The sequence below is a fragment of the Carex rostrata genome, chromosome 19, assembly GCF_964058835.1.
Source record: "Carex rostrata chromosome 19, lpCarRost1.2, whole genome shotgun sequence".
NCBI classification, from domain to species: Eukaryota; Viridiplantae; Streptophyta; class Magnoliopsida; order Poales; family Cyperaceae; genus Carex; species Carex rostrata.
The window spans coordinates 9,089,708-9,104,146 of record NC_135936.1 but is presented as its reverse complement, the minus strand read 5'-3'; the positions used below and the strand labels follow the sequence as shown (position 1 = coordinate 9,104,146).

Here is a 14,439-nt window from a genome sequence, read left to right as displayed (position 1 = left end):
TCTAAAGTTTACTTATAATATAGTGGTTAGAGCTTTATTTTGTAATTGGGAGGTCTTGAGTTTAAATCTCACTCACCACATGTGTACATTTTAATTTTCAGCCCCCTCTATCAAATTTTTTTAGTTCCGCCCCTATCCCTAATACAATAGAGTGAATCAAAAGAGTAGGGTTGCTTTGTACATGGTTATGGAAATCATAATCAAAAGTGGAATCAGTAAGTTGGTTATGAAATTGGAATCCAATAAATTGGTCGAATCAGTCGTATCGAATCAGAAATTCAGGTTTTTCAAAAAAAAAAAAAATGTTTTGTATCAAAAAAATAAAAATAAAAGTTTGTAAAAATGTTGAGACAATATATTACACTGAAGTAATCCCACTAATATAATGTAATACAAACATTCAAAATTAATTAAATTCGAACATTAGAAATTGCTTAAATTGTATAAATAAGAAAAACTAATCCGAAACTTTTAATTGAAATCAGCAGCCTTGGGCTAAAATTGAAACATAAAAATGAAAATAAATAGAAAATAGAAAATGGGCCAACAGAATAAGCAAAGTTCGGCCCATTGGATTGAATCTAAAAAATGGGCCAACAGCACCTTTTCAGAGTGTTTCCGATTTTTCCGATTCCAGTGATTTGAGGGGCTCTCTCTCATCTTCCTTTGACCTTTGTTGTGGGTTTAGGCGGTTAAGCAGCAGCAAAGCTCGCGATCCGCCACTAACTTTCTTCTCCTTCTTTCAGTGATTGTTCTTCGTTGCTGATAAGGTATTACCAGTTCGAGCGCGATTTTACTATTCTTTTCCGTTTTTTTCTTAATTTGAAACCATATTTCTTTTTGTGATCCCGATTTCTCAGAAAAGATACTGCAGTTACGAAAACAGCTCTATTGCTCTATGTAATTTCACAATATAACTGTTTACTGTGATGTCTATTTCATAAAGCTTAGGCATAATAACCCTAATTACCTAACTACAAGTTTTAAAGGCCAATTTTAGGTCAATTGCTCTTCAATTGGGGTGCTATCTAACAAGTGCCATTCTGTTTAATTGTCATAGTGCTTCAATCATGCTATATTTATTATCCTTTGCTTTCTCTCACCTTTTTCCAGCTCTTTTGATTTTAAAGGACAATTTCAGAAGAAATGAATAGGATTTCAAACATATTCTCGGTTCTTGGCCTCGATTCCACTGGTGATGCTGAAGAATTAAGTGCAATTGCATCTTCTAGCAAACCCAATTCTTCTGAAAAACCAGGTTTGTACTCTAATTAGGGCTTCAAGGAGGCTCTGAAGATTAATGTCTCCTTATCTAGTGAGAAAAAAGGGTCACCACATCTTGGTTCCATTCTTCCTTGGATTTCTGGTCTGGATTCCAGAAAACAGGCATCAGTATGGTATTACAAGATCCATACTGAGTGCTTTTGGAAATGAGATCCAATATTCCATCGTAATTGAATGTAAATGAACATTTCTCACATGTACTACTAATACCCAATGAGATAATTACAGATAACATGCATGTGTCACAGATAATTATTGAGTGGACATATGTTTTAGATACTGCTTTTTTAGCATAAGGGTCAAACCTCACAAAATCATCGCCAGTGGCATGCATTAGGTTTTGCACCAGTGACCTTAAGCATGGTACTCGCATGTTTTAAAAATATTGGCAATTCTCATTCTGACTCGAGTGAATGACACCATGTCACGGGCCTCAGGTGTTCAGATGTATATGTATTAGTCGGGTATTATGAAAAACACTGAGATAAAACAGATATAAGCTTAAGGGAAACTTGATTATCCTTTTCCTGGCTTATGTTTAATGGTTGGGGATCATTTGCAGAACAATATGGGTTCTAATTACAGCTATTTGATATTTGGGAGTCCTGTTTGCAAACAAACAAAAAGGAAAACAAAACAAACAAAGAAGGTATGTGTAAGGTTAAGTTGGTTTTCTTTTGCAGAAAAGGAAAAACAAAAGGAATCTTTTAAAGACAAGAAATATACTAACGGAGAGGCTGCTTCATTGTCAGATGAGTTGAAGAAGCCTCTTGTGTGGATTGACTTGGAAATGACAGGTTAGCTTATTTGACTAATTATAAGTTCTATTACAATGCGGTTATTGTGAGGATGTTGATAAAAGACTTTAACAATAGATGTGAACCGTAGCTGCATTTTGGGTATTCAAATTTTTAAAATTACATTGTCAAAAGTTAATATATAGTTACATATGTGTTTAATTTTTAGAAATTTTCAATATTCATTTGTGCACCCATGTGTACATAATTTGTAGGACTGGATGTTACAAAAGACAGGATCTTAGAGATTGCTTGTGTAATCACAGACGGCAAACTTACCAAAACTATTGAAGTGAGTTATAAATATTATACATTATTCTTGTGAAATTTTGTATTATCTTGTTATGTTATTTTCTTATTATGACATATGCGTTCTTATATGAAGGGCCCAGATTTGGTTATTAGTCAACCAAAAGACTGTTTAGATAATATGGGAGATTGGTGCACCAGTCACCATGCTGCTAGTGGTAAGATTGATATTCATATTATGTTTTTCATCAACAATCCAAGTGATGATGGAGTGTCACCATGAGTTTTGTGATTTTTTTTTAATTTAGGTTTGACAGAGAGAGTATTACGGAGCACTATCTCAGAGCGTGATGCCGAAAAGCAGGTGACTCTCATAATTAGCGGAAAGTCCTGGGGTCTAGTGCATTTTATCCAATATTGGAGAGGCTTAACTAAAATTTGACCTTTATATTTGAAATATATTACTGCACTAGCATAGTTACTAGTTTGGACTCTGGAAATAATTTAGTATCTTAAAAATTTTGAAGTTAAAACAAAGAGAAAGCTTGTATTTACGTTAAGTCAATGATGCTCTGCCAGCAGAGCTTGAGAAGAAATGTCTTTTAACTAGGGCAACTTGGTTCATGCAGAGAGGAGAGAGGAACACTGGGAAATCAACTTGTTGAACTCGAGGAAAATTTACAAATTCACATTTTATTTGGTATTTTTGAAATCAACTTGTTGAACTCGTCAGGATGCTAAATATGTGGAGAAAATATTTAAAATCCAAATAAAGAATTTGAATAATCCACAAAATCACGTGTAGTTCGCAAATCAATCATCTATGCTATTTCTATTACTTTGCATTGAACAAACCATGAAATTTGTTGTCCTCGTAGAGATGAAAATTGTTTTACTTTTTAATTGGAATTTTGGCAAATTAAGACTGATAATAATTCATTACAGGTACTAGATTTCGTGAAGAAGCACATCGGTTCGCAAACACCGCAATTGGCAGGGAACTCTGTTTATGTTGATTATTTGTTCCTAAAGGTTGGTTATTACAAAAGTTTCCTATTGTTCTTGTGTTTTTTTCATCATGGCCTTTTTATGAGTCTTTTTGTGTTTCAATTTGTTGTAACAGAAGTATATGCCTAGCTTGGCCCTTATCTTTACACATGTACTAGTTGATGTGAGTAGCATCATGGCTTTATGCATCCGTTGGTTTCCTAAAGGTAAGTCAATATTTTCTATACTACAGGTATTTTGTCAGTGATCACAGGTGGAATTAAGTGGAATTTCAATTGACCCCAACTTTTTTCATGAAAAATAGTTTGTTTGATGTATTCTTATGAACATCTTATAGAAAAATATTGAAGATATTTAAGTTTTGACCCCCCCAAATGAAAAGTGGAGTTCCTTATTTTACAACTTTTGGCACATGTGATTATTATTGTCCCTCCTGGTAATAATTGCAATTATTGTTTTTTTATTCTTCTTAATTTCTGCGATCTAGAAAAGAAGATGGCGCCAGCAAAGGAGAAAAGGCATAGAGCTATGGACGATATAAAAGAGAGTATCAAGGAGCTAAAATTTTATAAGGAAAACATTTTTAAATTGCAAAAAAGAAACCGCTAATTTCAATTCAAACTGGTATTAATTGTTTCTTCAACGTAGTATGAGTTGGAATTGCAGTTAGGCAACCATTAGCTTTAATACCACACTGGTAGAATTCGAATCTCCTATAGGAGATTCAATCTTTGGTGTAGTTTCTCCATTTTAATAGCTATCTAGACAAAAGAATAACTATTTTTATTTTCTTCTTGATTTTAGCCTTTGCTTTAACCAATTAGGGTATAAATAGTATGAATTGATGGAAAAGAAATATAAAATGACAGACTAGTCGTCGACTCTTCAATTGTGATTACATCTCAGATTACCAGAATATATATTATAATGTAACAGGGGTACAACCGTACAATTGGTGCTGGAAAGGTTTCTTACATTTCGGGCCCTAAAATATTATCATGTAACAATAAATTTTCCACCAACTGGTCAACGAAAGTAGCTACTCCTGAGCATACGGCTAATGCTAATGCCTGTATATATCTAGGTAACTACAAGTAAGTCTTCGAGACTTGGACCATGAATCATTTGATCGACTTAATTGGTCTACAAAACTAACTAATCAATGCCCTGAGCGTATATACCGCTCATGCATATCTAACTTCTGTTACAATCAACAATCTTGACTGATTCTTTTTATTTCATGTATTTTCTTTTTCTTTCCCAGTTCAGTTGTTAACTAATGTATTTCATCAAAATTGCATCTCTCTTGTAACCTTTTCCTCCTTTTTCATGGTATTAATAAGCACCAAAGTATTCTTACGTGACTGTGTTGATTACGATGCCATTGATGTCATTTTGAATGGATTCTGCTGCTAGTGCTAGTGCTAGTGTCGTTGTCATTAGTACTACCTCTACTTAGATTGTTTGTTATGTTTTTGTATAATTTCTGCTAAATTCTTTTGTAGGTTTTCTATCATGTTGTTGCTACTTCCTCTGCATATCTAGATTATGTTTAGTTGTTTGTATCAGAGGCTTAATTATGTACCTCATATTTTGTAAAAAAAAATTGGTTTCAATGAAACAGGTGGCTACTACACTATTATCAAAAAAAAAAAAAAAAATTAAGCACCCAAAGTACTTCAATAATATGAACCCATGCAATCAGCTATATAATGTGCAATGTTGAGAGCACTGAACCGGACACCACCATTAAATGATGCAACAATAATCCTAATGAGGTAGGCACACAAATTAGAACTAGCAAAAAAGTGCCAATTGCCAAGCTTGGTCTCGTATTCATCAGAAACCTTTGCAAGAAACCAACCAATTCACACACATCTGATGAATACACCGTCATATAGTACTCCTTTTCCCATTCCATCCAACCAGACTGCTCTGAAATGCTCTCATCAATGATTCTCAATTCTTGGATTCTTTTTCTCAGCACAATCATGTCTTCATCAACTCGGTCCGAGTCTAGGTCCCACCCGTCAGTTCCTCTATTGCCAGACACGACGACCGATTGTCCACGAGGAAATCTTGTGCGAGGAAAGCTGGATTTAATTGGGGTTTTCAATGGAAGGTAAGAGAGACAATGAGAGGAAGCAAACATCTTGTGGAATGAATTATGGCTGTGTTTTTTGACGTTACGCCGAGGCAATTTGTTCAAGTGTAGTTATGGTTTATGTATGGGGCATTGGGGCCTTGTTTTGTGGAGATAATTTATAGTGGCTGAGGAAAGCGTGTTTTTTGTAACTTGGCAAATATGTCTCTGTCCACCAGGTACGCGTCCCAGATAGAATCATTGCCTTTCATAGGCCCGTTAAATCAGTGTTACGTTATTGTATCATTCAACCACTTTCAATGTTTTTTCCAGTGACAATATATATTTGGAATGGTTCAATAATAAAAAATAAAAAAAATGCATGTCAAATGTTTGCAACAAATTAAAAAGAAATGTTGAAATTAATTTTTATACAAAGTAATAATTTTGATTGTCAATTAAGCAGCAATTTATGGAGCGAAGCGTGAAGGAAGCGAGAAAGCAAGGTGGAGAATAGATAGATACAAGATACAAGTGTTTGAGGAGAAGAGAAGAGAAGCTTGGTGCGGTTTACACACGTTTACTTGGAAGACAGGGTTAAGGAAGCATTGCGTGTGGGGGCTGCGCGCACTTTCTTTACTTCATTTGCTTTTATACTTGTATATATTTAATTTATTTCCACAATTATTTTGGCATACAAACAATTACTTGTCAGATCCCCACTTTCTTCGGTAGATATTTTTTCTTATCTATACAGAGAGGTTGGCTAAGATCAAAATCAAAGTGGTAGTTTCTGAAGTTTGGTGCTATCAATTTGTTTTTCAATTTTCAAAGTTCAAAACGTCGATCCGAACCGTTCATCTTGTTCTCCATATTAATATGTGCTTGGAGACCAAATTTTATATTTTTCTGAATTTTTTTGTTATTTATTAAGCCATTTTGTAGGTTAAAAGAAATAAAATTCAATAAATTCAACCGAATCAATCCATTTTGTAGGTTTAAATGGATCGGTTTTACTATTAAAAAAAAAATTAACTATTTTTCATTTTGTAGGTTTAGTCGCTTTTGAGAAGTCTAAACTGAACCAATCCATTTAAACCGAAATAATTCAAAAATTCAACCGAATCAATCCATTTGAACCGAAAAACCGAAGCATTTAAACTGAAATTATTTGATTCGGCTGAAAACCAAACAAACCGAACCATTTGAACACCCCTATGCACCACCTTAATGTTTTCAATATAGCGGTGGTATCCACCGAAATTTGGTGGAAAGAGAAAGAAAAGTTTTTTAATATAACAATTGAGGAGATTAGGGATTGAGTTTGTTTAGAAATAGGAGTGGATGGTTTTGTTCAAACGGCTTTCGACAAAGTCTTATTTAAAGTCAGACTTAAACCGTTTGATTTGCATCAAAATTCGTACAAATATTTAGATTCAAGGAGCCATTTAAATTTATTAAGTTTTAAATATATTTGCACGAATCTCAATGCAAATCAAATGTTTAAGCTTAGCTTTGAATGAGACTTTGTCTAAAGCTCTATGTATAGACAAAACCCAATTCCTAGAAAGAGACGCTTGATGCATTGAACGGATTGAAGGAAATTTGACCGAGACGCTTGATGCATTTAACGGATTGAATGAAATTTGACCAAGAAGGCAAGAACAGATAAGCAGGATCAAAATTTAATTGGATGCAAATGCGTGCCAGAATTTTGTTACTTGTCTTCAGTTCAATTCTAACAGTTTGTTAGTACAATTAAAATTATTGTTTTAAATTAGCTCTATTTGGAAGCTGTTTTGTTTTGGGCTTTCAATTGAGTTACAGCGATGGTTTGGGTTGTTAGGAATGGATGCGTCATGCGTATGTATACAACCTTGCATATGACAAAATAGAGCTAATTTAAAACAATATTGGTTTATGTGGAATTAGATATTTTCATGAATCCGTGGCCAAGGACCCGTGAACTCACTAGCTCTTGCTCTTCTCTTATGACCATGCATTCTGACAACTCTGTTTATGCAAAGTACTGAATTCAAACTTACTATTATTAAAAAAAAGTTAATTAGACAAATTTTATGGTTAAACTCACAACCAACATTGTGAACTTAAGCTCATATTAACTTTATAAAATCCACTTTTATACGTGATTTTTTCAATTCACTAGAAGAAAGCGATCGAAGTCCGCATCTTTTGAGTTGAATGCACATCAACCGTCTAATCAGGATCGGAGCCGATCCGATCCACGCCTATAACGCACGGGACCCTTTAATATTAGTTGGATCTCAATGAGAGGGTCTGAATTTGTTAACGCACATTCCGTTATTGCAGAACATACGTGCGAATTCAAGCGATCGTGCCTCCAGTGATTATTAGCATCATTCTAAATCTAATAAATAATAGTATTAATGAGATCGATAACAGTTAATAACGATCATAAAGATGACAAGTTAAGGAGTTTGAAACCTGGAAGCTACTCCAAGCATAATTGCGAAGCTTAATAATTTAGGGGGAATTTCTTGTATACCCCTCAAAAACTTCAAAATTACGTATTTCTCCCTTTAAATTTCAAAAACTCACAAATTTATCCATTTCATTGTGTTTTATATCAAAACTCATTTTATATTTATAAATGCCCGTTGTGCGTGTATGGTAAGTAATGTGATAGAATGAATTATTTGGTTGTAATAGTTTTTCTATAATTTATTTTTAGGAAGATGATAATTGTACCTCAAACAAAGTATCCGCCCGCGTCCTCCAACCTTCTAGAATGCCGGTGACAAAAAGATCAAGTTTTACTTCATACAATAACAGTACCAATCTTTCTTTATTGTATAGAATTTCGCTGCATGAAGAGAAAGACGCTCTGTTAAATTTTTTTAACAAAAGCACAGCCAAATGCAGCGAAACAATCGTATAATTTAAACATATAAATGAAAGCGTTTAATTAACTACATTTAAGTGTTTAACTTTCATTGTAAATGAGTTAAATTTTTATTTTTTTAAAAAATAAAAACGAATCCTCGATCATGAAATTTACAACTCTAAATTTGTACTAATTCCCGAGGGCGTCCCCCAACACATTTTTTTTTTCATTTGTGCAGAATATGCCAGGAACAGTACCTGTGAACAAGTAAAGCATGAAAACCAATATGTACTGGCAAGCAAACAACATAAATAAAGCATTGAAAATTCTCTGATTAATATCAATACCTATGAATTGTTTCAGGTTCTAAGACATGCCTAACACCAAGACCAATACTTGTGAACAAGTATCAATAAGAAGTCTGCAATTTTGTACAGAAGTTTGCATCAAGAAGAATGTTATCGGATTTTGAGAATTCCATCTCCTATATATATATATATATATATATATATATATATTTCTAGAAATATGAACAAAAAAGAAAGAAAATTAGAATACAAAGGAAAAAGGAAATAATGTACCTCCAAATAATGGATTCAATATAAGAAATGTTGAAGGCACGAAGAGGATGGAGTCAGTTCTGTAAGCCAAAAAGAAATGTAGACTTGTATACGAATGTGTCAGGAACAGTACCTGTGAACAAGTAAAGCATGTAAACTAATATGTACTGACAAGCAAACAACATAAACAAAGCATTGAAAATTTGTGCATATAAACATGTGTTTACAAACACATTTTAAAACATAAACCTGTGTTTACAAACATTGAAAAATCTGTGTTTACAAACATATAAACCCGTGTTTACAAACACATTTTAAAGATTATTCTTCAAACACATTTTAAAGCATATAAACCTGTATTTACAAACATTAAAAAATCTTCATTTAATAGATTAATTGTTCAAAATGAAGACTATTTTTGTAGTTATTAAATATTAAAAACATTGAAAATTTGTGTATATAAACATGTGTTTACAAACACATTTTTAAGCATATAAATCTGTGTTTATAAATATTGAAAAATCTGTGTTTACAAACATATAAATTTGTGTTTACAAACATTGAAAAATCTTCATTTAATAGATTAATTGTTCAAAATGAAGACTATTTTTTAGTTATTAAATATCAAAAGCTGTTAATTTGCATAATTAAAATTAGAACAAATTCTCCACCGCGTCCCCGAGCTAACTGGGTTTAAATTGTACTTTAGAGTACTTATAACTAGTTTAACTAGTTAAAGTACTTAAGTAGTAATTAATGATTACAGGACTGTTAACAAGCCGGGGGACTAGCTCGGAGATTAGTGATTACAACTTCTCATAACAGACTGTCAACGAAATTAAAACGTAGGACAAAATCGTGCAAAACTAACATTTAAAACAATCAACATAAAACAACGATGCGTTAAAACAACGATTCGTTAATTAATGACAAATTAATAAATTTCCGTTATTAACGGACGGTTAAATCCAATTAAACTAGTTTGGGGACAAGCTCGGATTTAATGACTCGGGGTATGAGAACATTTATCTTATTTTTAATCTAAAAAGAAATGACGGAGTGCCTCGCCCTCCCCCGCCACAAATCTTCTTTGGTCATCGGAACTGTACATTTTAGATTGGAGATTGGAGATTGGAGAATCGGAATTCAGTTTGACGCCTTCACCGAACAACTATTCTTTATTTGCTTATTCAGTCCAACGTTGATAAACATTTTGTAGACCAATTGCTTTGAATGAAACAGTTCAAATTTAGCATGACGTCTCTTGACTGTTGGAAGAAAAAGTGACAATTACGGACTTCACAACTGTTCTACAAATAACGTGTTCATGAGATCGACCATATTTACCAAAAATCAAAAATTTAAATCATAATATTGAAAAAGTAATTTGTGGAAATACAATACAATATATCATCTCTCTGTCTTGATTCTTGAATATTTTTTGGGTTTATGCACTTGAGCTGAATTTAGTCTAGTGAGCTCAAATGCACTTCAGCTGGGCTTTTTTGGGTCTACAATGCACTACATTCATTCTTGCTCCATCTCTTTTTATTTAAACACCAGACATTTTTATTTTCATTCCTAGATAAATTTTAAATTTGTAATATTAAGTTCAGACTCCCAGTGGCGCATTTAAAGGAATTTTTTTTATAAACCATAATTAGAAAAATGATTTTTATAAAACCAACATGATGAATTTTTTTTTTTTTACAAAAACCATAAGAACCGAAATGTCATTTTGGTCCCATTTTTTTTTTTTTTTTTTTTTATGGAACCAAAATGACAATTCGGCCCCAGATATTTTTACAATTTTTCAATGTATTTTTTTCTCGAAATTTGTTAAAACAGCTGGGACCAAAATGGCAATTCGGTCCAAAAAGAAAATAAAAATAAAAAATAGTACCGAAATGACATCTCGGTTCTTATTTTTTTGTAAAAAAAACAAAGCAATCAAGTTGGTTTGGTAAAATTTATTTTTTTATTTATGGTTTCTAAAAAAAAATCCATTTAAAGGGGTGAAAAATTGAAAAAAATAAACTCATTACTTTCAAACAAAAAAAATTGTAACATAATCTACTACATAGTCTAAGTAATGAAAATAATCTATAATTTGAATTGATTTGATTTCAATGAATTTTGATATTAATTGTGACATCACATGTCTCAGTAAATGATGTTCATATCCCTTTCTTAATTTGTTGTATTTTGTTTTACTAATTAGAATGGTTATAGTTTTCCAACCGTCAAATTATTTTTAAAAAAAAGTCTGTTATGTCTTTTTTGTCAACTTTACATGTCATTGTCAAAGCTCTATAGTCTATACACTACATATATATATATATATATATATATATATAGAGTACGGCTAACGCGCTTCCTCTAGCATATGGGCCAAAATGCTTCCGGTGGAAAGTTGAAATTTCAAAATCCAAAATATCGATCTGAACCGTTCATCTTCTTCTCCATATTAATATCTGCTTGGAGACCAAATTTTACATTTTTCTGAAATTTTTTACTATTTATTAAGCCATTTTGAAAATCGCTGATCCAACGGTAGCTTCTGATTTTTACTGTTTGGTAAGCCACCATTGGATCAGTGATTTTCAAAATGGCTTAATAAATAGTAAAAAAATTCAGAAAAATGTAAAATTTGGTCTCCAAGCAGATATTAATATGGAGAAGAAGATGAACGGTTCAGATCGACATTTTGGATTTTGAAATTTCAACTTTCCACCGGAAGCATTTCGGCCCATATGCTAGAGGAAGCGCGTTAGCCGTACTCATATATATATATATATATATATATAGGGGCTATCCTTGGATAATAACTTGGAATCTGCATTTTATTGACAACAAACAACAGACAAAAGAAAAAGATATATTAATTTTCATTGAAACTAAAATATTCATTACATATATTTCAAACTTGGAATTTAATATGTAATGTAATGCAGATGAGATTGATAGATCCTCTTTCTTTTGCTGAATCATCTGAAACGGACAACATTGACTTGTTAATTACGCTTAAAAAAATCTATGATATATTTACTATTTCCTAATTTTTTCCCTGTTCCTGTCTTTTTTGATATAGACAATTAGACAAGTAACCTCTCCAGATATTATTCCAATGAAGTGAGAATAATAAATATTACAATTTATTTTAGCGGTGCTCCTACTCCCTCCAAAAAGGTTAGTCAAGGTTGGTGTTCAATTAAAGCTGGTAATTATTGATTTTATTGACCTATATTTTGGACAGATGTAAAAAAATTTAGGTTGGTCTTGTTAGAAAAAAAAATGTATTTTTTTTTAATAAAGATAGTAATCCTTTTACAAGGCGTACTACAATTAACTATCAAGTCTTAATTAATTAGTAAGTGCCGGATTTCAAAACTATTTATTTATTCCCTGAACAGAATATTGGATACTTATTTATTTGATAAAATTTAAACAATTAATTAATGCTAGTTACGCATAAAGTCAAAAATTAGGATTTCTTTAGCGCACCATTACGTTATATCTACTATAAAATGTTTGATATATATTAACCACAATATAAAAAAGGGATGAGGCTCATTGTATACTTTTTTTTTAATCTTCATTTGGAATTTTTTATATGTAGCACTATATGAAATATGTATAGCATTTATTCATTAATTTACACAAAACAAAAATAAAAAAACCCGGTCTGAGACACATTCCAGAAAAAAACATAAAATACAATTATGTCGATCCCGTCTGACATAGTGACATTAATTTCATGCTTTTCAATTTAGTAATTATATATACGTATGAGGCAGCAATAACAGTACTGTACTAAAACGCAATCATATCGAAGATCATTGGTCTCTCTCAGCTTCCCAATCCCAGCCCCAGGTTTTGAAATAGGCGACTCAAATATATATTCAACTGCTGGAAAAAGAATAGCTAGCTAGCTAGCTAGCTGGCTTGATGTAGTGTATTAATAATACCCGGGTTGGGTATACCCTACCCTGTCCGTCTGTGCCCGTTGCCCACTTGTGCCCGAGCCCGGGTATGGGTCAGGTACGCGGGTACGGGCAAAAACCGGACCGAACCCTGTTTTTTTGGCAAATACCCGACCCCATACCCTACCCGACTTTACCCTATCCGGGTACCCGTCTATCCTTACCCGTACCCGTACCCTTATACCCGACCCAATAATTCAAACCCCAAATTCAAATTCCCCCCCCACCCCCCCCCCCAAATCGGTTCAAGTCCTATCCGGACCCGACCGGCCGGACCCACCTGGACCGAACCGGATGGGACATAAATATATATTTTTTTTCTGTTATTCTTTTAAATTTTATCACTCCAACTCCAATCAAATTTCTTTAAATACCCCTCTTCCAACCTTCATTTTCACATCTCCAAAATTTGATGAATAAAAAATGCTTAGTGAATCGGTACATTACCCATAAAGAACAACCACTAAGTATGGGTAGTTGCCTCAGTTTTTCCCGGTTATGCATTCGGGGGTTAGGTCAACCAATGTACAAGAGGGTCCATCATGGAAAGATGGTTAGAGAAATTAAAAAACAGTTTAACTCCAAAAAAGATGATCTTAAAGCTCTATTTGCATGCCAAAACAATAAGGTCTCAATTACATTCGATATATGGACTGCCGGTAAACATGGACTTGGGTACTCTTGTGTTACCGGGCATTGGATCGATGATCATTGGGTATTACAAAAAATAATATTAAGTTTTAGAGTATTGGATTCCCCGCACACTGCAAATGTAATTTTCAATTCCATTATTGAGGTTTTAGAAGAGTATAACCTTAAGAGGAATTTGGATAACAATATTTTTTCTATCTCATTCGATAATGCTAGCAACAACATAGCTTCCATTGGGATTTTTAAACGGTCACTAAATCCGATTATGAATGGTGAAATGTTTCACCAAAAGTGTGCTTGCCACATACTGAACCTCGTCGTGAAGGCGGGTCTTAAAACAAAAGCTGTAAACCTATTGATAATTAAATTTAAAAATGCTCTCAACCACGTTGTTTCAAATCAAGAAAGAAAACAACAGTTTGGGTCTCTGTGTGTCCAATATGGACTTGACAAGTTGAAAGTACCTTGGGATATAGATAGAGGTTTAATGGGCGGGCGGGTACGGGTACCCCGGGTATACCCAGGACGGGTACGTCTCGGGTACGGGTACGACGGGTACAAGGGTATACGGGTACCGGTATGGTCGGGTATATTTTTCAAAAATCATACCCTATCCGTCCTATACCCGTACCCGTGTACCCTTGACGGGTAGGGCGGGTACGGGTAATTTTTTTTTTTTTTTTTTCTGTTTGTTTTTTTTTCTGGTTTTTTTTTTCTGGTTTTTTGTTGGTTTTTTTCTGGTTTTTTGTTGGTTTTTTCTGTTTTTTTCTGGGAGGGAAAAACAGAATTTTTGAATTTTGAATTCGGATGAACAGTACTGGGGTATCGGGTACGGGTACTAGCGTACGGGTATAGTCGGGTATGGGTAAACTCGGATAGGGTATGGTCGGGTATTGGTCCAAAAAAACGGGTCCGGTCTGGTTTATGCCCGTACCCGCGTACCCAAGTACCCGACCCA

General features: G+C 33.4%; 2 protein-coding genes across 3 annotated transcripts; one reads left to right on the top strand and one right to left on the bottom strand.

The window, feature by feature from the left end:
- The first annotated feature begins 618 nt into the window (after nt 1-618).
- Nucleotides 619-4,130, top strand: LOC144571793 (Polynucleotidyl transferase, ribonuclease H-like superfamily protein). Of its 2 annotated transcripts, none has more exons than XM_078321173.1 (9): nt 619-770; nt 1,131-1,258; nt 1,968-2,081; nt 2,297-2,373; nt 2,467-2,548; nt 2,639-2,694; nt 3,276-3,362; nt 3,454-3,544; nt 3,826-4,130. In XM_078321173.1, the coding sequence occupies exons 2-9, from the start codon at nt 1,147-1,149 to the stop codon at nt 3,945-3,947; spliced, it is 741 nt and encodes a 246-aa protein (XP_078177299.1). In that variant the 5' UTR covers nt 619-770; nt 1,131-1,146; the 3' UTR covers nt 3,948-4,130. The 2 variants fall into 2 exon arrangements, with proteins under 2 accessions (XP_078177299.1, XP_078177300.1); XM_078321174.1 differs by having other exon boundaries at nt 636-770; nt 1,114-1,258.
- Nucleotides 4,131-5,017: 887 nt separating this feature from the next.
- Nucleotides 5,018-5,490, bottom strand: LOC144571423 (uncharacterized). Its single transcript, XM_078320707.1, has 2 exons — nt 5,186-5,490; nt 5,018-5,108 (listed from the first exon to the last, which is right to left on the bottom strand). Exons 1-2 carry the CDS (start codon nt 5,488-5,490, stop codon nt 5,018-5,020), a joined length of 396 nt encoding a protein of 131 aa, XP_078176833.1.
- Nucleotides 5,491-14,439: the final 8,949 nt, after the last annotated feature.

Coding starts and splice junctions, on each gene's coding strand:
- LOC144571423 (XM_078320707.1), bottom strand. CDS start 5,490: ATGTTTGCTTCCTCTCATTGTCTCTCTTACCTTCCATTGAAAACCCCA. Junction 5,109..5,185: donor TTGGTTGGTTTCTTGCAAAG/GTTTCTGATGAA, acceptor CTACCTCATTAG/GATTATTGTTGCATCATTTA.
- LOC144571793 (XM_078321173.1), top strand. CDS start 1,147: ATGAATAGGATTTCAAACATATTCTCGGTTCTTGGCCTCGATTCCACT. Junction 2,374..2,466: donor AACTTACCAAAACTATTGAA/GTGAGTTATAAA, acceptor TCTTATATGAAG/GGCCCAGATTTGGTTATTAG. Junction 3,545..3,825: donor CATCCGTTGGTTTCCTAAAG/GTAAGTCAATAT, acceptor TCTGCGATCTAG/AAAAGAAGATGGCGCCAGCA.